Source organism: Megalops cyprinoides, chromosome 12, assembly GCF_013368585.1.
Source record: "Megalops cyprinoides isolate fMegCyp1 chromosome 12, fMegCyp1.pri, whole genome shotgun sequence".
NCBI lineage: Eukaryota > Metazoa > Chordata > Actinopteri > Elopiformes > Megalopidae > Megalops > Megalops cyprinoides.
This window is the reverse complement of record NC_050594.1, coordinates 19,793,837-19,820,557: the sequence shown is the minus strand read 5'-3', so window position 1 is coordinate 19,820,557 and position 26,721 is coordinate 19,793,837. Positions and strand designations below refer to the sequence as shown.

The following is a 26,721-nucleotide window of genomic DNA, read 5'->3' as shown; positions in this document are numbered from 1 at the left end:
CAGTCGTGATGCCCAAAGGTATTCTGCTCAGGAATGTCTCTCGAGCTGGGTGACGGAAAGGAATACTGTTGGCCAGAAGTTTCTGTCTGAATTTTGGCTGGGTTGGGAAGCCTGTAGAGAAGCAGCATTTCATAAACAGAGAGAGAGAGTTTTGGATTGAACATAACAGGAAATATTGGGACAAAAGAGGGGAAAAGACCAGGCTTGGTGTACAGAAGTGGCAGCAATTTTGCAGGGTTAATTTCAAAGGCATTTCCTGTCCCCAGGGTGCAGGATGAGATAACGTAGACAGCGTCTGTAAAATTTGAAAAAGCCAATCTGGAGTGGGCTGTTTACTGCTGTAACGTGGAGCTGTTTACTGCTGTAAAGGGACGATCTTTGATCTTAGTGTTGTTCTTATAATTTCAAGGCTGGACTTGTGAACCGAATACATAAAATGAATGCAATGTAATGTAAGTGAATGTAATATAATGAAATGAACCAGTAATTATGAGGCTTCTGGAGGAATAGCAGAAGAAGGATGGGTTTGCACTTAAAACACAATCTTGCACGTGGAGTACAGATTCTTGATTTTTATGGTAACTTTATGATTGGGAGTTGCCCAATCATGCATTTCCATTTACCATGACATAAGTCTGATACATACTCATATAAAGCATATCAAGATTTTTTGATTCCATAGCTGCCTATGGTACATTGGGTGTGTGAGATTTGCCCATGGGTTTGTTCCGAGTGTGTACACAAGGCGTAGGCAGAATCACACCACTATACAGCAGCACAGTAACTGGTAGGGCAAGACTGGCTGGAGAGAGGTAGGATCCAGAGGGGCTGATAAAGAAGAGTGAGAGGGAGAGATTCAAAGGTCCGATTTCTGTTATTGTTGGAGGAGACTATGAAAGGGGAACAGGGTGGGTCGGCTAATCTGTGATGTCTTTTCCAGGGCCGCCTTCGCATGGCCCTGCCAAGTGATGTCCTCTGGTGAGTCTGCACTTCATCATAAGATAGCAGGTTGCGTCCAAAAAACTTTTCCATTCATGCCTCCACATTCTCGCTGTCGGATTTCCCAACATCCCCGACACACGCTAAGGGCCGGAGCTGACATGAGCACAAAAAGCAGCTGCCTCGTTCTGAGCGATGGCCCTCCTCCCCTCTCCTCCGCTCCCCTTGCTGTGATGGGTTTGTGTACAGGGGAAGACTTTGGCTCGTCGCAGCAGGCTGCACGGCGGGAGACGAGCTCCTGGATCAGACCTGACTGTGGAGGAGCGTCGCGCTGCCTAGTGTTTGCACACTCATCAAACTGCAACGCCGCTCTCGCTGCCAGCGCCGAGCGATTACGTGCGCACCAAAAGCACATCTGAGGAGGGAGGGACAGGACAGAGTCTGCTGGGATTGCAGTCCGCGAGGGCTGCGGGGGCCTCTGGATTTGATTCCACCTTCTCTCTTCATCACGCCATGACCATAATTACGTGGTTTAAAGGCCCATTAAGGTCCTCTCCCCCAGGCAGGCATGGGCGCGTACACAAATGGCATTTATAAAACCCACAGGAACCCTCTGGCCCTCAGTGTCAAGAGCTCACCATCCCTGTCCAAGATGTACACCTGGCCTCTGCGGTTGAACTTTGCGCTTTGCGCAGATAGCCGATAAACAGACAGATAAATAAGAATACAATGTGTTTTCAGTTTAAAGAGCATCTGCGAGTTTAGGTGCGGCCAGCTCTGCATCTGCTGCTGATTACAACAGGCAACAGACATAGAGTGGGAGGCTGAGAGAAAGGGAAGGCTGGAGCATGGTCATATTGAGGATGATGATGATGATGATGATGGTGATGATGATGATGATGGTGATGATGGTGATGATGAGGATGATGGTAGTGTTGGGCAGTAAAGTAGGAACTGGTGGGTTTTTGCACTCTTTCATCCCTCTACTCTACCTTCAGCAGCGATGTCTACCTCCAGCAGCAATGTCTTGTGATTTGTTATCGTCAGCACAGAACAGTCATTGACAGGTCTTTGTCGTTGTCTTAAAACTAGGCATCCAATTGATCGCATGACCATTTCTTGTACTGTTTCAGTAATTTCATCTGTTGAAAGAAAGAGTCTTTACAGAGATCATTGAAATTAAAAATGATTAAGGAATTCATTCAAGTCTATTTAGGATACAGTATGTCCAGTATAAGGGACTGTTGTTAGTAGGCTTATGTCTGGCCAGTGGTGTGATTGGTTCACTGAATGGTATGTATGATTGGCTCGCTCATTGTTATGATGGAGACTGAGTCTTTGGGCCGGTGATGGAGAAATATATGGAAAACACACAGCGTCCAAATGGGTTTCTCTGCAGTGACCCACAGGCCCTATTACTATTACTGAACAATTCACCCCCTTTACGAAAATATCCAGAAAGTTATGATGCAGGTTGGAGTAGCACAGTGACTACTTAGTTCTGCCCATTATGGGATTACTGCACCATTTTCATGGACCCAAAGGAAATTTTTGGAAAGTAATTCCAAGGTGTACCTTTATGTAACACCTTTATGATTTGAGTGAAATCTTTTGCTCAGTAAAACCTCACAAAACCTGCCATTATTCCACCAAGGCCAGACTCCAACAGATTTTTTTTCCACAGAAACAGAAACCTTTTGGAGAGTGAGAACTGAAGAAGACGGTTTTATTTGAAGTCTGCTGCTCTAACAGGCTAGTTAAGTTTCAGGACTCACAGAGCAGACTTTTCTAGCCAGCGGAATGAGTTGAAGTTCAGCCGATGCTGCAGACACCCTGTCCTTAATCCTGCTCTTTAAATGATCTTAATCTCCAGGCTGTTTTATTTGGCAGCTTTGGAGGACTGGGATAGATGTGCATGTACAGACTTGTGCCCCTAGATTTCGCTCACACTTAAAGGTTCATGACTGAGAAAATGATTTCTTCGGTAGTAGCAGGCCTCAGTAGCAGTTGCGCCGAGTCCGTTATCAACGAAGCATCTATTGTGTATCCAGGCATTCGATCCTCTTGATGGGTGGGGCAACATGGTCCAGCAATTTAAGTTATGAAATTTTTGTCTTCCCTCACGGACCAGAGACAAAACTCTGATATACCAATACAACATCATATCCTATATAGCTTCATTTTAGAGGCTGCAAAGATTCGTTAACCTGCTGCATTCTCCAGAGGGGGATCCATGATTGGTATTGTTAGCGGTGAATGAACTCCTGTTTGGTGAATGGCAGGAAACAGGTGTATGATCAGAGCAGGTGCATGCTTTGTATTCTGTAATCACTCTTTTCTTCTGTCCCCACTGTTGTGGTGAAACTCTTAAAGCGGTTCAGTCACGTTTTTCAAAGATGACGTAAGGCTGAAACTGTCATGTAATAATTAATTGCTATCCCTCCCTCACCTTGATAAATCACTGTGCGTATACATTGTGTACGTACTGCTGCCTGTCTGGCCTCCTCCCTCAACTTTATTACATTTATTATCTATTTACTCATGTGGTAGATGCCATTTGTTATTCTGTAAAATTCACAAAGGATTGACGGATCAAATGCATTCCCACTAATTTCATCCCCAGTTTGGTGCCCCTGATAAAACCTTTTGACTCTGAGCTTCCACAGACAAAATCAGTCAAGCTCTTGGAAGTGCTGGTAATGCCATGTAAACAACAGGAGACGTGTCCTCATATGACCAAAAAAGCAGCAGCTGCTCTTTTCCGCTCACAGCAGACAAAGGAAACACACATCATCAGTCATGTCCTCACTAGGTAGCACAGACTTACAGCTTTCCCCTTTGTTTCGGCAGCTGATTAAATAGTGGAAAAGAGGGCCCCCTTTTGTCATGTGCCGGCTTGATAAGTGGGATGTGCCGCTGCCACAATGAATGGAGTTGGAAGCGTATCATAGTCCCAGGACAGACAGTGATTCAACAGATCCACTGTCTGTATCCCTGCTGCTTTGTACATTAGCCAATATTATCCAGGGCTCTGTCTGAAGGCGGGGCACCTGCAAGAGCAGATGAGGTTATCTACAGGACTGGGTGTTTACTACCCAGGGGTGGGGTCCACTGTGTTCCTCTCATGTGGGAGCTGGCCACAGTGATGATGTGATTACTAATTAACTCACTAAGTATTCACTTATACCTGGGAGTGTAACACTGGCAGAAGGCCAATGTGACCCACAAGGGGGAAAACTGCACACCAGAAGACAATGTTTACATGCATCACCATTAAATAATATGCACCAATACCTTCCTGAAAGAAACCACAGAAGATGACAGAAGAACAGCATGTAAACTTTAATAAGGATTACAAAGAGAGAAGCCGTAGGACTTCAGTGCACATTTCCTGACAGTCCTTAAGTGCTCAATGCAATACTACACAAAACATGACCAAAATCATAGTAACAGCAATATAATACTGGTGCATATTCTTCCAGAATGTCACCTATTGTGTCTAAGTTGCAGGTTTCTATAGTCTACATCCTATTGGGAAAGCTAACACTTCAATTTGTTCATTACCATTTCAAGAAAACTACAGGAATAGCTTTCTAGTCGTCAAGTCAGACAATTGAGAGTTTCATTGTGTAGAAATATTTCTTCCAAAAAGGGCAAATAATGTTTAAAAATCCACTCTTCCTCCAGCTTGGTAAAATGTTTGTTTTGTGTATACTTTCTGGTAAAAAAAATAATAAATCAATAAATATTTTAACTTCTCTCCCCTGTATACCACTTACTGGCCCTCCTGCCCCTGTTAGTCTACCCTGTCAACCTCAAGAGTGCACACTACAAGCCTCCCCTCCCAAAGAAAAGCTTCAGCCACGCACCATTTCCTTTACTGACTGTAAAAATCAGCCGGGCATTTCTGACTGGAGCGAAAATATTTTTCTATCATCTACTTTATCAGTAAGAATGTTGTCAAGGAGCCAACCCATAAATCTGTGTCTTTAAAATCTCACACAGATTTATGGCAATGGTTCAACAGAGCACCTGGGTTCTACTTTCCTATGTGAGATTCATCTATCTGTCAGCACGGACTCAGAGGCGTTTAAAAACAATGGCCCTGTGATACTTTGATCTGACTGTCTGGGGTCGTGTTCCCAAAAATAATTTGATCTGTCCAGATATTAAGTTTATAGTCCCAGTACACACTCTCAGTGTAAAGTATCACATTTGAGATGCTGAACAATCTGGGAAAAAAATTTAACTGTATCTAGCCATACAGTGATCAGCAGAGTAGATCAGTGTAGATACGGTGATCAGATCAAAATGAGCAGCAACCTATATAAAAGATGTATAAACATACTCTTGAATATTTACACATATATTGTGAGAGGGGGCCTCCATGTCTTGGTGTTGATGCATGTTCATTTGTCAATATTCTGAGAACTGTAGTGCAGATAGGCTCACGCACACTCTCAGGCAGACGGGGAGTCAGTGGGAGCGGTGTTACTGAGGGCTAGGGGCCAGTGCAGTCAGGGGTGTCGGAGACTGAGTCGTAGTTATCTAAGCCTGGGGGGGAGGTGGTGGGGGGAGGGGCTGGGGTGCAGGTGGACACAGATTCAGGGCTGGGTTTCGGTGCTGGGCTCCTTGTCATAGATGTAGCTCCCGACACCTCCTGTGTTCACCCCTGGAACAAAGCAGAAGGTGGCTTCAGTGAATCGCCTGCAAGCAGGCACGCAAGATGTGCTTTTGATTGCTAGAGTATAGTTGTAGTGTAGAGATATTGCTCAGGTGGGGCAGTTAAATGCAAAAAATCAGCTTTTTCATGAAAACCTACAACATGAGTTTTAGCAAAAATTTAAATTATATATAATATATTGACCAGGCTTAATATATTTGTGGGAATTCAATGACACAGTAGTAGAAAAATAACTAAAAAGATACGAAAATAAAACGCTGTTGTTGTTCAATGATCCTGCAACCTGAAGTTGATACGACTTTTTGTGTATGTGGCAGTAGCTCCACCTAGAGGTCATCATTAAGCACACAGCTGGAATTGTGGATACCTTTGGGCCCGAAGAGAACAGCATAGCACGGCTTGTGGCAGTAAGGCTGTCCGTCATGCTGCAACAGAACAGAAATATTACACGAATGAAATCACATGCACATGCTCAATTATTGATTTCATAATTATGCCACTGTGGAAAGTCATTCTGCTCCTCTAATGCTGTCACTCCATTTGCTCCTCTGTCATCCTCCCTTCCTCGGCGCTTCCCTCTCTCACCCCCCTCTCACTCTGCTCCGCCAGGTCTCCAGTCATGTCTCACCTCAGCGTGGCTGCCTGGAGCCAGGGTCTTGCTGCACCTCTCACAGCGCAGACACGGACGATGCCAGTCCTTTCCCAGAGATGTCACCTTCTCCGCTGTCACACAGACAAAGACACATGTCACCATGGTGACTTCCTACTACCGCCGGCCCCACCCCCAGTCCCCCCCATTTTAGTATGTGCTTCAGGCAAAGGGAGGGAAGGTCCATTATTCAGTCAGATACAAACATAACAACTCAGTCCTCAGCTGTGGTTTCTCCATACTTTAAAGTTCCCCAAAACATTCTCATAGCCTTGATAAGCTTTCACATATACAATGTTACCTGTAATATTGCTTTTGGAAAATCTATGAAAAATAGCTTTAAATTTTCCCTCTTACGGTCTTGTTAATGCTTCTGTTGAATTAGCCCAATTACCCGGATGTTTCACTATTTCAGATTGTGTCCACCAGAGGGCACTGTTCACTTAAACAGCAGTATCAAGTAAACTCCGACAGCAACAGAAAGATCTTTGTGAGACTGCCGAATGAATATACAGAGACATTCTGATGTGGCAATCTGTTTAAATGTCATATCTCAGTGACAAAACAAAAAAAAATCCATTTGACTGACGTAAGCCCCTCCAGTCTTGTGATTGGTGCTCTTGCTGCCAGTGGTGGAGTGGTTGGATGCTACAGTCTGTGGTTCTACAAATGACCCTCACACTGGCCATCCACTGGCTCTGTGAGGTGACAGACACACAGGGTTTTGTGTAGAAGAGCCACTCACTGTCTGCAGCTGGCATCTGCAGGTGGTGACTGCTCTTCCACACAAGACTCAGCTGATGCAAGACCAAATGCACCTGATCCACTGTGGAGTCACCTAAAGAGACATGCGACAGCACTGAGGAAGACCACTGTAATGTAGCTTTTGTGAAGCAGAACTCACCAAAATACACCTTCTTGTTGCATCTGGGGCACATGGCGGGCTCCCCGGAGAAGGTGGTGATGCTCGCAGCTGGAATGAACAAAGAGAGAGGGGAAAGGGGGAATATATAGTCACCATTAACCAATGCAAATGGTGCAACCCACCTCCTTATGCTTTGTAACAAGAAAGGCCGCACTAAAAACAGAATATTTTAACAAATTTAAACCATTTAAAATATTTAAACAAACACCACAGCCCTGGTAATGCATATAAATTATGAGAGAGAGAGAGAGAGAGAGAGAGAGAGAGTGAGAGAGTGAAAGTTAGGCCTCTAACACACTTCTGGGGAAAACCCTGCCTCACCAACTTCCTGTGACGTCACCAGGACTGGAAAGCCCACATCTCTCTAGAGTGAAGTCACCGAGATTGCCTTATCAGGGGATGTCGCAGTGACAGATATCCCACAGTGACACTCTGCTCTTTTGTCCTTACTGTGCTCTATCACAGTACACCTGCAGCACTTGGCTGATAGCTCCTGGTTACATCACTTTTCCATGGGACCATTCCTGCTTGGTTTGGCCACATTATAAAAAGGAGAGACTGCTCAGCATCCCCTTGTTTACCTTTCACGGGACCCCTGGGGGGCGCAGACGCCTTCTTCTCCTCAGGTTTAGGGGCGGTTTCCACGGGAACGCTGGCAGGCGCGTTGTTGACAGGGGCCTCATAGATATAGGAGCCAGCACCCCCGATGTTCACACCTGGAGAGGTAGAGGGACAAGGTGAGCTCGGCCCACATGTGTGTAACGTGTTTGCAAAGGGATTACAGCAATTTGCAGAACGTCTCCATCAGATAAAGGCAAATAAGGAGCTCTGTGGGGAATGATGGAATCCAGTGGGACAGAGAGGATAATTGAAGAACAAAATCCTTTTTAACGTGTGCAGGACATAAGGACCTTAATGAGTATTAATAATTGAAGTGAGGCACTGTACCTTTTGGTCCATAGAGGGCAGCATAGCAGGGTTTGTGGCAGTAGGGCTTCCCATCATGCTGCAGAGAGTGAAAGAGTGAACAGAAATAAGATGAGGTGAGTCACACTAAAGAGTCAAAGAGATACGCAGTCAGTGTGACATGCAGTTAAACCATCTTCATCCTCCTACCATCAGTATTTCAAACCTGTTTTTTTCCATGTTACAAATGTACACAATCATATCAAGTCTATGTTTATATGCTTTACAAACACTGGTGAGGAACTCAAGTATACATTTAGTTTTACATCCAATTTATGAAGTAAACCATCTGCCAATGGTATTTGGCCATGTCTGTAATTTCCATTTCAAGGGCTCGGGGCCATTTGATTCCTGATTCCTTGATCCACTTGAGCTGCTTGCCGTGATAGAACACACAGACATTCCCGCCCTCCGATAAGAGTGGCAGTTACTAAGAGACAGGCAATGTTGATGAATTAAACACAGCGTCCCCGGGGGAGGAGTCAGAGGGACCGGGAGCCCGCATCAGGGCCAGAGACGGAAGCTGGGTTATCAGAGCCCCCACGTCAGTCACAGGCCTGGCTAGATAAGCGTAGCCCAGGAAACAGCCCGGGGGCAGGGGAGGAACCTGGGACTGGACCAGAATAGCTGGACACTCAGAGGGGCGAGCGATGATGCCAATACAATGAGCACAGCGCTGGGGCGAGCAAGAGGACTGGCACTGAGACAGTACCCACAATCCTCACTCCCATGCTGGACCTCAGGGTAACCTCTGCGTGCGTTTTAACCATGAGCGCAGAAGATCAGAAAATGCACGTTACGGGAACAAAGGAGGCCAGACTTTCCTGCACTGATAATGTATTATCAAGTGATGGTTATAACCAGGTGGACCCAGCTCCTTCAGATTTGCACACACACACACACACACACACACACACACACACACCTGCAGTGAAGATGCAACAGAGCAGACCAGAGTCCAGGCTCTGCAGTGATGGCTTTCTCAGACAGCCTCTCTCACACTGGGCTGCATTGTTCCCAGCTCTGCTCCAGCCCACTCACAGCGGCCCCGTTTCCGCGGGTTCGCCTCTCACTCATGCGAGGGGACGTTCCCCTGCGAGTTTCCTCCCGGCAGCGAGTCCCAGCCCACTCGTTTCCCGGCGCGCCCCGGCCGTACTCTCCCGACACCCACAACATCCCTATTCATCCCTCCTCTCCCTCATAAAACTCGAGCCTTGCCCCGAATGCCGCGTGGGCCACAGATTAGGAACGATCAGGGGACATTTGGGAGAGTGTTACTAGAGTTGTAACGACCTAATCTTTGAGAGCCAAAAGCCATCTGCTGAAGAGGCCCGGAAACCCCTCATCCCACAGTGCTGACAGTCAGACTCCGGTTTAAAGATCGCCGCGTTCCTGCGGTGGGACACACTCTGTACCCTGGCATTCCCGTCACTCAGCTTTTCCTGCTCATACAGCGTGGCACCGAACTCGCACCCACCCATTCCGTTTCCATGATGACATAACACACAGGAGCCAGGCCCTCACCATGGCAACGCAGCCTTCAGCGGGATTTAGGAGATCTTACCGGAGACTAGAAAGAGGACGTGTAATCATATAGAGATTAAAGGTAGAACAATATCATTCAGAATTGGGGGGTAATTGTCCTCAAAACCAACTGCCCTGCTTCTCCTGTACTGACCTGGGGACAGTGCTGTACTGGGGGGAGGGAAATAAACAACAAGGCTCAACAAATCAAGAAAGAACCAAATCTGAAGGTAACTGCCCTGTGGTAACGGTTACCTCTGCTGCCGCAGACAGCAAAAACAAATGGGAAAAAAAAATGTCCGCTGCACAAATCTGTCTTTAAGCTTGTGATTGAACGTCTGTGGGAGGAGCTCTCTGGGGAAGACGTGTCAGTCAGGGGCTTTTGTGCGAGCACTTCCTGCTGTGACTGATGTCATGGAGATGGCAGGAATCCTTTTGTTTGACCTTTTTAACCAGAGTCTGTGAGACTGAGCCGGACAAGCCAAACAGCGCTGCACACCACTGGATGCCGTAAGTATTGGCAAATTAGCATGGTGGTATACCATGCTCCAGCTGCAGTATACTGCAGACCTACTGTTACTGTCTGTGTGATGGGCTCCTGTCAGTTATACATTAGGAAAAAGCTTACTGTAATGTCCATGGGGTCGAGGCTCTTTCTGATGGATGCTTCATGTGTCACAATGTCAATACACTGCTGGAGAGGCTTTGACCTCCCCCTCTGTATTACAGAATGGAAATCTATGTCAATTTATTCCTATGTGCTCCCCCACCTCCCCTGTTTTCTCTTTCTCCAGCTCCTGCCCTGCTCTTTTCACTCACTCATTCCCTTGCTTTTCTCTACTCATCCTTTCATCTTCCCTCATCTCATCCTTTCTCATCCTCCACCCACTGTCCATCTCCTTCCTGCCCTCTGCCTCTTCTTCCCTCATGAGGGGGTTACAGCTAAAAAAACTCAGCTGCTCATACACCATGCCAACACGTCACTACCCATAAGTCAGTTTCCTGAAAATATGTTAATCACTCAGCAGCAACTAAACACATTTTCTACAAAAAGCTCAGCTTCTTCTCACAAACAGTTCAGAGTTAACTTTAGCTTTTAGCTTTTAGCTTTATGCAGATATACTTATTCAAGTAAATTTAAAGGAATTAAAATCAATCCAAGGTCACGTTACATAATCCTCAGCATTATTCAGGTATTACTGATTTTATGCCCAATGCCAGCTAGCTGGCTCGTTTGTTAATTGACAGCAAACCCTTACTGTGCTGCATTTTTTTATTTTTTCAAATATAAACAAAATACAAAAGAAATCTAGCTGGCAGGTGGAGTGAAAAAAGCAGGTAACAGTCCAACAGGAACCAAAATCAAAGGCAGTAGTTTTTTTGGGAGCAGGGTTATTTTATTGACAACAAGAACAAAAAATTTTACTGAACATTGTGTTAAAAGGCCTTGTTAGCGGCTTGCAGTTGTCTACTGTTTACAACAGAGAGCAGCTTCTCAGAGGAGAGATGTCTCAACAGGGTGCTGTGGTTCTCACAGTGGTGGCAGAATGGCAGCTTTCTGCAGCGGCTTGGGTATGTAAATCACGAGGCACGGCCGCTTCCGCTGGATCAGCTGCAATCTCGACCGCTTCCCTCTCTCAACCTCACACTCACCTCAGCGTGGCCCCCTGCTGTCAGGGTCTTGTTACAGCGCTCACACTTCAGGCAGAACTTGTGCCAGTCCTTTCCCAGGGACGTCACCTTCTCAGCTTCGGAAGAGAAAGACAGAGAGAGAAAGAGAAAGAGGAGGAGAGAAAAAAAGAGAGAGAGAATGCAATCAGCAAATGTAATTTCAATCCAATAAGCACTGCAAATCTGGAAAAAAACAGTTCATTCTCCCTCCCTCAACTCTAGTATCTCCCTGGTAGGAGGACTGAGTGACCCCTCTCCACCACTTCCCTGTCCCTACATACTCACAAGCACACAAGCCCTAGTGTAGGAGAATCCCAGATATGGGAGGTCTGAGGGGAAGGCTGGAACCCTACAGCATGTGGTCAGAGTGAGACCTTGGTGGCCGGCAACAGATGGCGACCCGTCCGTTTCATCCTATAAAACAGCAGCCATGGCTCTGGGGGTACACCATCCTGCTGGGTTTTGTTTCAGCTGGCACTGACTGATTAGGTCTGATTGAGCTGTTAACTGACTGCTGGTCTGGATTCAACATTTCTTGCCAGTTACTCTGTGATAAATCCAGCTGGGACGAAATGTTATTGAAGGTGCATTGTGTCCCCCCAAAAAATACAAGGGCTTTTTCAAAAGCTGTTTGTTAATACAGTATGAACCTATTGAATCTGGGGCAGATGAGGCTTCATTAGTTATTCATTTAATTGTTCTGTGTTATTAAACAGTAAATTGAGCAGGATTTATTATCAGTCCAAGAATTAAGAATGCCAGTTCATTCTGGTGACACATGAGAAATAATTTAAAGAAATGCCTTTATTTGCATGTTTCTGTTGATACATTGACCTTTCCCACAACCCATTTCTTGCAAAAAATGACAACCCTGTATGTCTTCAGGTCAAACCAATTTAGAGCTCCATTAGAAGTAAAACCAGCATACACAATGGGCCCCCGTGATCAGAGTTGAAAACACTGTGCTACACTATGCCCTGAGGTCCTAGGAGGGGAGTATGGGGATCTGTGTTCTGTGGTGAAGGAGGGAGCAGGGTGGAGCGTGGTATGCAGCGGGAGTGATGATGTCATGTCTGAGGGAGCGACAGTGGCGTGGGCCAAAGTGCAGCTGGACAGCAGCAACGTCAACAACTCTCCCAGACTCCTCTGTACCCCACCCCCAACCCCCAGAAACGCCAGAGGCCCTAATAATACACTTTCCAATTATAAATGTCTACTTCCACACAATGGCAGAGAGGTGCCCAGCTGAGTGGGGCTGCACATGGGAGGAAACACCTTCTCTTATCGTTGCTGTGCACATCAGGCAGACGTCAAACCCCTGCTTCCTCCACCTCCCCCATCCCTCTCTCCTGCTTGGAGAACAAGCATTGTTTTCAGTAATTCCTCCTCTTAGCCGCATTACATTTACTATGAAATCTGTCTTACTGTCAACTGCTTTAGCTTCCCTATTACATCCAGTGACACTGAGGGCTGACCACACAGACACTCCAATGAGCAAAACAAGTCACACCCCGATTTCAGAGAAAAATATCAAAGTTCAGGACAAGTTTAAAAAAAGAACTGGCAGTGATGTTGTTTATTCTCTGTCCCCTTTATGTATATAAAGCAGGAACTGTTAGATGGCCACACCAAAGAACTATTCAAACATATCAATGGTACTGAAAAGGGTGACCCCAACGCTTACTCCACATGTAATATAAACATCTGAATAATGTTAAAATGCATGGAGCAGAAGGTTGTATTATATGTAGACCAGGGGTCACAAATTGCATATTGAACAGATGTTATTCTAAGCTGAGAGGTGTTTGAGGGCCAAAATTATGCACAAGGCAACTCTGCTGCCTGTAACTGCATGTACACACACACACACACACACACACATACAGAGATGGATACACGCTCACATTACACGTGATTATAAATGAGAACAAACAGGATAGGGTGAAGAAAACGTAACCCCCCAGAGAGGGCAGAGGAAGAACGTGACCTCACATAAAGCAGCCAGAGAATGCTACGGGCACAAACACGGTCACACACAAAATGCCATGAACCCGACAGGAAATCCTCAGGAATCAGACATTGTTTGTCCTCCAGCGCACACAATGGAAAGCTGAAGGTAGGCCGCTGTTGCATCACAACACTGGGGCAATGTGGTCGAAACCTATCAGTCCATGTTTCTCATGATGTAAGAAACCTTATCTAGACAGAGGGTGATGTTTCCAAAGCAATGTGAGGCTATAGACGAATCCACCCTACCTAACTGCTGACTGCATGGCTAGAACTCCAGCAGCCCCAAGATGTTACCATAAGTCAGTTGGAGGAAGCTGGAGGTTTGTTGGTATACATCCACTGAGGGCATAGATGAATGTACAGTACAGAGTCAGCAAACTCTCCTCACATAACTTCCCTCGTGCTCCTACTGAATTACAGCCACAGCTCAGTGCTGCTCAGCTCTAGGCACAGTATAGAGACTCGCTCAGCAGTGGAGTATGGCACTGAGCTAACGGCACATTGAAAGCATTGTGCTCAGTCATTAAAACCTCAATGCAGCTTATATAGAATTTCTGCAAAAATTATTTCCCCAGTTGTCAGATCACACACCTTGTTCATGGCACAGGATATCAAAAGAACACAGGGCTGAATAAAAAACCGACCATAGTAAAAACAAGCATGGTTGATTTTCTCCCTTTCGTTGCTGTTAACCCACTGAGCGCATTCATATGCATGTCCTGGATCTCCTTGTAGTTCATTGAGCTGATAAATCACATTATACTTCAGGTAAATGCTGCCATGCACATGGTTTCAAATGAAATGTGTGCTTACACATTGATTAATGAGGCTCTTAGTGATATATACTGTGCTTAGCAAAATGTCAGCCAGCTATAATTTAACCATTCAGGAGCACAGAGTTAGCCAGCTACACTCCAAACTGAGAGCATGCTGCATTTTGGTGAAGGAAGGCTTATCTCTGATATCATACGGGACCTTTGAAACATCACAGTTCATTGCATCTACAGTTGCATCATACACGCATCTGGGTTTTCCCTTCCCTTCCAGACTGTCATGGCAACTAGGGTGGACTTCGTCATTACGGTATCAAAGCAGGCTTCTGGTGCTCCTCAGAGACAGTGACTTTCACCCAAGTGGTTGCGGCTGAATTCCCATAATGCATCAGAGTGAACAATGTGCTTCATGCGTTTGGTATCCACTCCCTGTACTGCATGTGCTAGCTGACTGGATCCCTCTTCGAGCCCTGACTGGATTCCGTGGCCAGGACCACTCCTCTGTGTGGTAAGGACGAGGAGAGGTCATAGCTTGTAGCTATCATCTGTAGTTGTTTGTTGGATATCTCATGTAGACACTGTTATTTGGAGCAATCATCTAAATAGCATGGGGTGGGGGTGATCATTCGTATTCATTTGATCAGTTCCAATTTTATCCCAGATCACAAATCCAATGGAAATTGTTATGATTGTTCCACTGAGAGCCACTGGTATCTTCAGAACCAACAGGCCCTCTTGGCCTGGAATTCTCAGTCTATCCAAGTACAGTAATAGCATCAATAAAAGCAGAGTTCCATCTGAAACAGTAACACTGTACCCTGCCATGGGAAATATAAACAGCATGCTGCCCTCCTGGTTAATAAGGGTATGTGATTTAATCTATCTGACATTAACAAAATACGAAGAAGAATGAATAAATAACAATCATTGCAAGTCATCCCCAATACAGACGACTCCTGTGATGTCCTAGCAGAGAAGCACTTTAATGCATGCTGAAAACCTTCATTGTATTAATGCCATCTTATCCTGTCCGCCTTAATGGAATATTATTGATAGGCATGAACATTACTGTCTTTGTTCATCTTTTGCAAAACAACGAGGAATGATGTTGCTATTTTAGGACCGCTTTCATGGGGAGGAAATTGCAGTGGGTGAGAGAGTCCCCATCTTCGGGCAGATGGTTTTCACTCAGTGAGGAACAAAATGATGATCAGAATTAGGTTAATTGTGTAAAAACAGTAGCCGTGATTAGACGGCCATTAACAAAGGGAAGTAATCATGAGGAACTGGTAATTTAACAAGGGTCTTCTGGGACCTTCCCAATGGACGAGTATTTTCTTTGCGGCTTAATTATTGCGTCTTAATTACCAGCCGTAACGCGCACTGGCACCCAAACAGCCTGGCTAAGAACAGTGCTCTTTGGGAGAAGAGTGAAAGGCTTTCCCTGGCTCATTTCAACTTTGAGCAAAGTCTGAAAAGTGACTGCAGATAAATAAGCACTGTGCAATGAACAACATTTACTCAGCTGAACTCCCAGCATGCTCTCTGATACAGGAATGTGTTTTGGGAAACCTTCGGTTTGTTCCCATTTGGAGGCCCTCTTATCATTCTGGAGTGCCACATTCAATAAAGGGGACACGACCTGCCTTCAGCACACACAGAGGGCACTGTATGTTTACCTTTCAAGCTGGATTAGAATTACCAATAAAAAACCCCTGTTTCCATGGTGACAGTGCCAGACATCTGGGGAACTGAATGCCACGTGCACATATTAAGATGTGAGCCTGTAATTTGATTCAATATTGTATTGAACAGTGTGCACCACCTTTTTGTCACACTTTTGATCACTACAGAAAAATCTAAATTAATGTCCAGTGCGGTTATGAATGCAAAAAAGATTTTCTCACCTAGTCTTCTTCACTTCAAAAATGTACTCAGTCCTCAGGCACATATCCAGAAAATTATGGTAGATGAAGATCTGACCAGTGAGTGCCTTTTGACTAGAAGCTGGGCTGACACATTATGCTGTATGCAGGCTTGAGGGTATGTATGTTTTGTTTGTGCTGGGCAAGCGAATGGAATGTGAGAAGGGTAGAGTTCAAGGGGGAACAGAAACAGGGCCAGGCTCATGTTCAAACTCTGCAGCTTTTCATCAAACAGAAGGAAAGCATTATGCAAACTTCTTGTACATTACCATTATCAGTGACCTTATATGCATGTATGTGCTCAGTCTGTACATTTAAGGCATGCTCTCACTGACCGCATCCGTAAGAAACACTTAACTGCTTACAGGAACGTGAATTTTGCTGTTGGTTAAATGTCTGCAGAAGCATGTGTTAAAATACTGTATTGTAATGAAGCACGGAGTGGATACGTGTGACTCATCGTCAGTAGGATTATTCTGTGCATTAAAGGTTTATCTCATCGGTTGCGTGGGATTTCAGTGAAATCACTGCATCATTATTTATGTAAACATTTAGTGTTAGTTGGCCTCATTCTTGTTTCACTGATCAGTGTTGAGGACCCATCTGTCCCCAACACCCCCCCCCCACTTCCCCCGTCCCCCATCCTGCAGCAAACCCTCCCCATCTCTAGAACCCTGCCAGCTGGGGTACAGAGTGATGTTCACATGACATTGTTAAAGAGCTCAAATAATTGCACAGCAACCTTCAAAGGGAAGCCAGGATGAGGCCACGCAAGGGGGCCGGGCTGGAGCTAAGGATCAGAGCTGTTCCAAACCTTCAACCTTCAACGCCTCCACCGGGCAGGAAAGACCAGGTGTTAGAGCTTCACTCTCTCTTCATTTTTTACTTCAGACACAGGCTCTTTAGAAAAACTAACTATTGCACATTCTCAGATCAGACAACCTTGACTCAGATAATAAAGATTCAGCTCTGAAACTGCCCTGGGCTCACAGCTCTCCCCTGTCTCCGCCCCTGCCAAACCCAGCAGGCTGTAGCAGAGTCTGAGGGTAGCAAGGTACTCAAGGCGACTCCCAGGCTGATGCAATCCATGGGTAAATTTAGCCTCCGATGATCCTTTGCTTCACTCAAAGCCAGGCTCCTCTCTCTCTCTCTCTCTCTCTCTCTCTCTCTCTCTCTCTCGAAATCAAAGGGCTTCATGAATTCCGCTCTGATGCTGCCAGTTCTGCTGCCACTACTGCTAGCTTCCTGTCTGAGCATAGGAAGCTGCCATGACCTCACCCTCCTGCTCCCTGCCCATGTCTGCCCAGCTCAAACTAACCTCTGGCAACAGCTGGGAGCCTCAGAGCCAGGTACAGACAGTCATTTGAATAAATATTCAAAATATTTCCGGAGAAGAAAGCACAAATGCTGCTCTGCCCTTCCAATGCCCCTTTCAATCTCTATTCTCACACATTTATGGATTCCTCCTGCTCCACCGTTCATGGCCCACCTTAAGCAAGATAAATATATTCATAATGGCCTCATGCTATTTTTGTGAGATCCAGAAGGAAAAAAAAAGCAGACACTTAAAGCTTAGTGCATGAAATTCAAATCTCAATTCAAACACCCCAAGATCAGAAGTGCCAAATATGAAATGAAATAAAAATATGTTTAGTCTGAACATGCAAAGATCCAAAGATGATGCAACTGCATTTTAGAGAATCTTTCATCCTGCATTTAGTGATGTCTGCTCTGAGCCATATACGGGCAATGGAAATCTCTAGGTCTTTGAAAAACTGACACTCACATGAATTTTAGAAAGTGTGTATATGACTGCGCAGTTCTTCTTAGAAGAAGGAGATGAAAAGCCTGGAGGCTCAAACTATAGCTTATCTAAAAGCAAATTATTTTAAATACATGTCTCCTGGGAAAAATGTGCAGCGCAAGGTAGATTTGGTAATAGAAAAGGTATTTATTCTATAAGATGCCTACTAAGAAATTAATTTTGGATCTGACAATTCTACTGTTCATTCCCCACAAATAACACGTGTTCCTGTGTGGGTGCCTGGCACATTTCTGCCGGAGATCAATACTGCGTGCTGCGAGAGAATGCTCTGTACTGACGAGAGACACGGGCCTCGCAGCATTACATCACGACACAGGATAACAGAGGGACGGAGCAGCAAGAAATCATTACATAACGGCGACTGGGCATTTTAACATTCTGGGAGCAGCAGAGCAGAAAATAGGGTACTCTACCCAAGCACAGGGAAGTGTGAAGCAACATTACTTGAATAGAGATGTCAGCACTCATTATGATGCATGAAGTACTTTCACAGAACGGTTTTAAAAAGGTCCCTTACTTAAGCATAGGGAAAGATTCAGAGCCCACAGGGGGTGGGAAGAAAGAGAGGAGGGAGAGCGGAGGAGAGAGGAGAAAGAGTGAGCGAGAGAGAAAGTACACTGTGCACTCTAGGTAGAGGGGAATGTGACTCCCTGTCCCACCCCCTCCTTGTGTGGAGAAAGGGAAGAATAGAAGCAGAGCGAAAGGAGCCACTGAATACGGTGGAGATTTTTCTGTCCTGAGGGTCAGAACACTTCCTGGTCTGCAGGCAGTTCTCATGCCCCAGTGTCCCTGCTGCTTTCTGCGCCTCAGCCATACTTAGTCATTTGTCGCAGTCCAGGGTCCCTGTGCTCTCCCTCACCCCTCCTCTGGAATGGTGACCTGCCCCGAGTCCTCTCCCAACAGACCTCAACTCTGATCTCGCAACAATCCATACACCCTGATGCATTTTCTACAGCATTCACGTCACTGAATGCAGGGTGTTCAGAGAAATGGGTGTACTGCAATGAACTATGGGATATGGAGTTCTTTTTTTTAACTAATGAGAAAACAAGCCAAACCTGAATTCAAAAGATGGACAAATAAATGAAAGTGGATGCACTACTTCATTCTGGATTGTCCATTGCTTTGTTGCATATATTTGACTGCCTGTAAATAAATCTGATTGATTTTGCTTTCATTGCAAGAGGATGATTTGTATTAATTCCTGGAAGCATCATTCCATTATACATCAACCAAACCAAACTGCCACCCCAAAGTATTTAATCCACTAAAGAAGCATCTTAAATCCAAAAACCTTAACATCATCACACACTGAGAGTTGGATACATTAATCCTTTACACTCCTGAGAAGAAAGACAGTCAATAAATGTAACACAATACAGTATTTTGTAGCCTGGAATATCAGAAGAAAACTGGTTCCATACTAGTTATGTGGAACAATCAAGGATTTACAAAGAGAAAATCCCCTCACTGTCTGAAATAGCAGCAAGGGTTAATACACACAAATATCAGCACTGGTAATGCCAGCTCCTTTGAGCCTTTGGTTCGAAGACCAGGGAGGTCTTATCACATGTCATGCACCATCTGTCCATCAGTAAGCGAGTAGTTCTGCTCTGCCCCACATCACAGCACAATAACATTAAACTGTGCAGGTTGCCACGCCAGAGGAAAGCCCTCATTCAGGGGGACCAACTCCATTTGGTGGTTACATCAGGGATGACTCTGATCGTACAATCCATGATCAAATTTAGTTTTCAATTTTCATTGGACAAAGAGCATTTTACAGGGAACAACAGCTCAGAGGGTGTGGCAAGCATTAACCCTGTCCACTCCTAATGCATCAAATGTGAACCCAAGATCCCTGCAGACCTCTCCAGGGATGGAGGGCTGGAGACATTCACGCCCCCCCCAGCCACACACACACACACACACACACGCACACACGCACACACGCACACACATGAAATTGCATACACACATGTGCATGCCCACACACATATATGCAGAAACGTCAGAGTGATTTCATTTCTGCAGCAAGCATATGACCCTACAATGACTACCCCGAGTTACCAAAAGTAGAGTTTAAATTTGGCTTTGTAGCAGATGTACTTCCTCCCAAAGGATCCTTAAGTGCTCCACCAACACCACGATGGGAATGACTGTATCCTCATAAGGAAGTAGAGCCTACTCAATGTGGTTGTATTCCCCAGAAGAATGGGTCATTTGCTCTTTATCCTATTTGGTGCAAATAAAGAAAACTATTTTGGAGGATATCGGTAGATCGTGGGTTTAACATTTCATTTGGTTGCCTGTTTTTTTGCCTGCATCTACCAGAGGTGAGGGGATGGGAAAATAATTAGGTTACTCTCTTAAATGGCTATATCATGCATTTGATACCTTATGTATCTAAAGCATGTAATTTTATAATGTTAGTGCAGACAGCATAGTTTTGAAGAGGAGCTCAATACTCCCCCATGACATTTAAATAAAGATTTATGATGTCATTCCCTTCCCCTTCCCCTATGACAAGTATAATAACACGTGACATATATTATACAAAACAACTTATAGAACCCACAAAACAGGCAACTCTGAGAGAACTCCGCCTACTGTAACAGCAGTCCAGCAGATGTAGTTACAGTATAAATAACTTCAAAATCTCTCTGAAAAACAAACAGCCCACGAAACCCCTCCTTTTCAAACAAGTGGAAAATACTAGTGTATATGAAGTATTTTAAGGTTAATGGATTGCACATGCCACTTCCAAAAATAGAATATGACCTTAGGCTTCCTTTAGATGATAGAAAATAAATCATTAAGGTGTAATGATTCACATTCAAATTAAAATAACTCTTAGCATCCATTAGAATAGCAGACCAGACACTTTGGGGTGTTTGGTGACATTCTGTTAAGAGGTTGAGTCCACTTGTTCCTGTGGAATTTCTGTATTCTAAATCTAATCTGTCTGCATTTTCCCATGGACTAGATTCAGGGGAATTGTCGGCCCATAGGGCAATCAAAAGCAGACACTGTATTTAGATTATGTAATTGGGTTTCGTTCATGCCATTGATTCTGCCCCCATGACAGAGTGAGGGGCCACTGGATAACAGTGACACAGAGTACAACCAAAATATTGAGACAACTAATACCGCTACCATCACTATCATCAGTCATTTATATATTTGCATTAGGGATGTAAGGAATAGATTAGTAAACTTGGTTAAATCATTTAAAATGAGCGTTTGGGTACTAACGCTAACAATAAAATTACATCAAGCATGAATTAGTGAAAACATGGCATGTACCATTTTGTCTTTTGCAAAAACAGTGATAGTTTACTTTAGCAACAGCATGATTTTCAAAGTGCTGTTGCCACTGCGGGCTCAGCTGAAGACTGGAGATAAGGAAGAGAAAAGCACATTAACTTTGTCCCTCGGAAGTGTTTTTATTTCCCTCTCTACAGTCAAAGGTTCCTGTTGACCTAAACAATACCTCAAGAATCACAGCTTAGAATCACGACATCAGCTAGCTAGTTCTACGAACATATGCCCTTGCTCCTTTCCCATAACCTACATTTAACTGAATGTTCTTACCAGTTCATGTCAAAATAAACCCTGGTGACAGAAATATATCTGAAAACAATGATGTTGTAAATCATATTGTAAAAATGGCATATAAACAATGAATAATACCATCACTGAGAATTAGATACATCAAATAACAATCTAGCACCATTTAGTGTCAACCAATCACATAATAAGAGGTGTCATCACTGCCAAACAACTGTTGGCAACAACAAAGTAGTGTAACCCAGCTTTTCAGAATTTAAACAAGCTCCACCTTTGACATCCCTGTACACCTGGCTATTGTTTTCTAACATCATTACTATACAATTATCATATATCACAGTACATATTGCTTATGCAAATATTTAAAATAATATGGGACTGTCCTGGTGGTAATCTGGACAGATGAATTTTGGTTGTTCACAGTATTCGCAAGAAATAATTAGCTGCTTGAAAGGCTTTATGTGCCCATAACCTCACACTACACTGCCCCCTACGTCGGCTTGACTTCACCCGCCCGCTATGCCCCTGTAGTTCACAAAAGCAATATCACATCCCAACAACAAGGTCATCCAATCTCACCTTTCAGCATTGCCAGCTATGAAATAACTGTGCACTCAAACCCTTACCCAGCGCTACCTTAGAGGCTTGCATACCGACATGCCTTCTCCCAGTGGTCAGACATCAGCCAGGGTGGTGTTTTAGCTATACTGGCATTCACCCTATAAATGCCAGCAAAAAGAATGTAATGTTCACCTCTACGAATTCATGGCAATATTGTAACAACAGGACACAGAACAGCAAGAGGAATTCTTTTTGCTAACCCGGCTACACTAATGTCAAGTAGATGATGGCATGAGGGAAAACATTAACAACTCAGCTATTCATTGCACTTGGGAGTTTTTCTGTTATCTTTAGACAGCAGTCGTACAGCTCCACTTCTTCCCACCAGTCAAAAAAGTGTCTTCCTTTCTCTCTCACAAGGCCAGAAAAAAATCCACTGTTAATAAAAATGTCTGTCTGGTAGTAAACACTAAACTGACAGGAAAAAAAAGGACAGGAACCAAACACTGACTGATACACTGAATAGTAGCTCACCTAACAGTCTGAAGAAGCTACATGCACCTTAGAAACTTACAAGCTAGGCAATATAAGCTAGATAAGATAGATACTTACATTATTTTTTACTGTAGTCACTGTATTTGTATAACATCAATGTTACTCCATAAAGCCTGTCATTTCTGCCACTGAGTTCAAAAGCCGCACCCCCACCTTCATGAAATTTGATTGGTCATTGAGTGCTTTGTGTAATACGGCTATGCAGTTCATAAGGAAGCAAGGGTCCTACTGCAGAGCATCATGCCTGAAAAATTTGTGCAGATTCACTCATCTTTATGACGTGTCAGATCAGCTGAACTGGGAGCAGCATGAAGCCCTAAAACATGACCAAGGTCAGCCCTTGTCAAAGTCTGCTGTGAAAAATCCGAGATATTTCCGTGGCACACCGCCCAGGTTTCAACTGACCCAGACCAACGGTGAATGAATATGTCTGCTCAAGATAACTCCAGACGAGAGTTAACAAATTCAAATGAGCAAGGAGCACCAACCCGACAACAATACTCATCCTGCATTGCTGGGACATGGTAGTATGCACTCACCTTTACACTGCACACATCCAATACATGCTGTGTTTTATTTTAAGCTTGCAAGAACAAGTATAAGATAAACCATGATACACCAGACAATGTTTATTGATCAACACTATGACACATAGCAAGCGCAACACAATCCATTAACAACAGCCCACAGAATTACAGAAAAGTTCTGCTTGAAGTGGTTGCAAAACACATAATTTTTGATTCATTCACAAAATAGAGCAACCAGTCTTAGACCATGCCATGAATAAGCATGTCTCGTGATGACCAAATTCTTTTTGATTTACTAAAAAAAATATCCACAATGACATTTTTTGCTGCACTCCTAAATAATTCAGTGCACTGAACACAATGACTTATTTATAAAATACCTCAGTTCTCAATGAGCATCTCAAGAATACACACATACCGACACACCTGGGACATATACTTTAAAGGAACTTGAAGGAAATATGAATTTATTTATTTTGACTACAAATCATGCAAATGTGTTTATTTGTTTTCTGTGGTACCATCATGATTCTTATAAATTTAGGTCTATACTAGTAGAGTGTTACTGTATCTTACTGTGTTACTGTATCTTAAACATACATTTTTTTATTAGGGGGAAAATAGGTCACACAAACAAAACATAAAATGAACGTCGTATGTTTGTAGATCGTAAATTATCAAGGTATATTTGAGCTCACGTCTTTCAATGGCTGTGGGTATTCTTAGACGATTGCATATTCCAAATTTTAAGAATATTGCCCACTATAATTTTAAAATGTGAAATGTTGCATTCATAATAGTACTCAGACTAATAGTATTCAACCAATTATGCATCTATTTTGTCTGTATATTTTATCGATTGCATCGTTCTGTGCAATGCTATTTATATAACCTAGGCTAGATATCTTCTTTACTAGCAAGCTTGTCCATTAATATACACAGGTCAACTATTTGGTAGACGTAACAAAAACCTTGAAAGCAGACCCATAGCAATAGAGGTTAACGTTAACTAAGCAAAATGAGGTTACAACGTAGCCGTCTTGCTAAACACTGGTTGTTTTGTTTGAAGCTTGCTGATAGCTCACGATATTAGCTAATGTTACTATCCACCTGGTATACAGTTATATAATTAACAATTTACAGGTAAAGATCATGCATGAACATCCGGATTGATAAAAAAAATTACCCGTGATTTGTCCGCCTGAAACCGCCCTTTCATTCAAAAATGGGCGGATGTCAATTTTAATAACATTGCTTGCTGGCAAGCTTGCAATGAACAAAAACAAACATACAATGACACTTACCAAAATACACTGTTTTGTCGCATTTTGGACACTTGGATGCCATGTTCTCGATATTTTAACGGAAATCGTTTATCTTTTGTAGGCTGGTAATCAGGTCCCTGCTCTCACATGCACGCTCACGCTCGCTCGCTCCCTCGCTCATTCACTCAGTCTCCCACAGTCGCAAGTGCTCCTTTCACTGAAACCTGGGGCATCTTTATCAGAGCGCCGCTCTTTATTTGCATCGCTCCTCCCTCCAACCTCTGCCGTTGCTCGGCATCCACCCTGCCCATTTTACGCACTCCTTCCATCGCCTTGATCGCTTTTAGTTCGGGAGGGGACGGAGTGGTCAGCGACATTTGCGCGGGCTATTTATACCCCCCATTTTTCTTCTTTTTTTTTATTGCCGTATGACATGCGATTTGGACAAGACATATGGACAATTCTCTCTTTCAGCGAGGATGAACTGGAATCCTATTATAAATGCTAGACCATTGAAATTTGGATTTATTGCTGCTTCTCATGTGAGCTGGCACTGTTCTGCGTAACATTTTGCTAAATATAGATTCTCATTTTGTGCGTGAGCCTGTGGATGATGTTATGAGACCATTACATAATTTTAATCATGGCGAAAATGCCATCCTTATTTCAAGCGTTACTGTCTCCAGACACAACATCACCCAGACTTAACAAGACTCAATTCCCAGCCCCGGCATTGACGTTATCTCGTGCCGAAGGAAATGTGTGTTTCTTTCCAAAACGGGTGGTTGTTAGGTTACTCATTCATTCACACTAGTTGTGTCGAGACTGAATAGCCGGTGACATTCTGCAGGTCCCATCACTGGAACATTCTTCTGCGCTTTCCCAGGACGGTGTGAGTTCCCATTAACGTTAACTCGCCTGTGACCGGTGTTAAGCCAGCCCTTATCTCTGAGGTTACTGATTTCTATCCCCTTCCTCTAAAAGACTCATTCAGAGTGGCAATGACTGAGTCAGTCTGGACTTCAAGTTGAGTAAGATTGCTTTGGATTATTTGTGAGGGGTTCATCACTGCCCACATTGTCCTGTATTTGCCAGTTGGTTCCTGGCAGCATAATGTGGGGGGAGAGGAGACATGAAAGGAAAGAGAAGCCACAGTGAACATACAGAGCAGCTCTCGGGCCGCGTCCCAATCTGCATTTTTGCTCACTTGCCCCAAGCACTTCCCCTCAAAATGGTGGCAAGTCACATGTTTGAGTGTATCCCAATATACAAAATGCACTTACATTTGCCCTCAGTTGCTCAGTTTGCGTATGTGCACAAGCCTATACCCTACACATTTGGTGTGACATCCCAGGATCCCTTTCAGCATTCCAGACCACTTTTTACAAGTTCCATTCAACCACAGTGACGTTGAAAAACACTATAACATTACCACATATAGTACTGAATTTCACTGTATGAATGAATGCTTCTCCCACAGTAAAAATGGTGGTAATATTGAAACAACTGGCTCTAGTGGGTTTTAATTAAAAGTGAACAGAAACTGACAAACAACTTTGCATTTACATTTATCCATTTGCTAGACTTAAGAAAAGTTTAATTGAATTTAAGACTCAGCCTAATCTTAAGCATGATATGTATCTGGTTAACAGGCACATCAAGATGTTTTCAATTCATGGCCAGGACAGTCTGCCGTTCGCTACAATGTAGACAGTCCACCAAGGCCACCAATCTACATTGTATATACTGAGGGAGATCAGTAGGGGAGAGGACACAATTTTTCCAAATTGTGTTGTGTTAAAACCCACTTTCAAATTAACATGTTTAATAATTAATAATCAATAATATTTAGCAGAGTATGGACTCACGCATTCACTCCCCTCACTCACTTATATATTGGGATGCAGTCTCAATCATACACCTGGATTTTGAATGGGAAGGGTATAAGGGATCTGGCTCCAGCTCCCTTTAATAAAGGTGGTGCTACTTGTATATAAGGAAGCCCAAGAAACTTTTGGAAAAGGCTGGAATGCTTTGTGGGGCCAGGTGAAAGTTTAGGATGGCTCAGCCTACCTACCCTCCTCCTGGGTGATCTGCCTTTGAGAATGCTCACTGGACAGAGAGTAGGCCAGAGTATGAGCAGGTGTGGAATTTTTATTCAGAATGCATGTCTCCGGCTTCAGAACGTGCCGTGCTTGGGTGGTTACCTCAGAAATGCAGCAGACAAATCGGGGCTCCAGCTAAACTCCCCACACCTGCTCAAGACATTCTTTGCTTCATCAGAGTCCTAATCCCGAACAGTCAGAGGCAGACAGATGCTAGTCCCCTCACCCTCCCTGACAGCCCATGCCA

The 26,721-nt window shown here is 44.0% G+C and overlaps 1 protein-coding gene across 1 annotated transcript; it reads right to left on the bottom strand.

Moving 5' to 3' along the window:
- Positions 1–4,266: 4,266 nt before the first annotated feature.
- Positions 4,267–24,649, bottom strand: crip2 (cysteine-rich protein 2). The gene is made up of 8 exons (XM_036541562.1): positions 24,409–24,649; positions 11,341–11,435; positions 8,146–8,203; positions 7,779–7,913; positions 7,177–7,245; positions 6,252–6,346; positions 5,991–6,048; positions 4,267–5,611 (listed from the first exon to the last, which is right to left on the bottom strand). Exons 1-8 carry the CDS (start codon positions 24,449–24,451, stop codon positions 5,544–5,546), a joined length of 621 nt encoding a protein of 206 aa, XP_036397455.1. The 5' UTR covers positions 24,452–24,649; the 3' UTR covers positions 4,267–5,543.
- Positions 24,650–26,721: the final 2,072 nt, after the last annotated feature.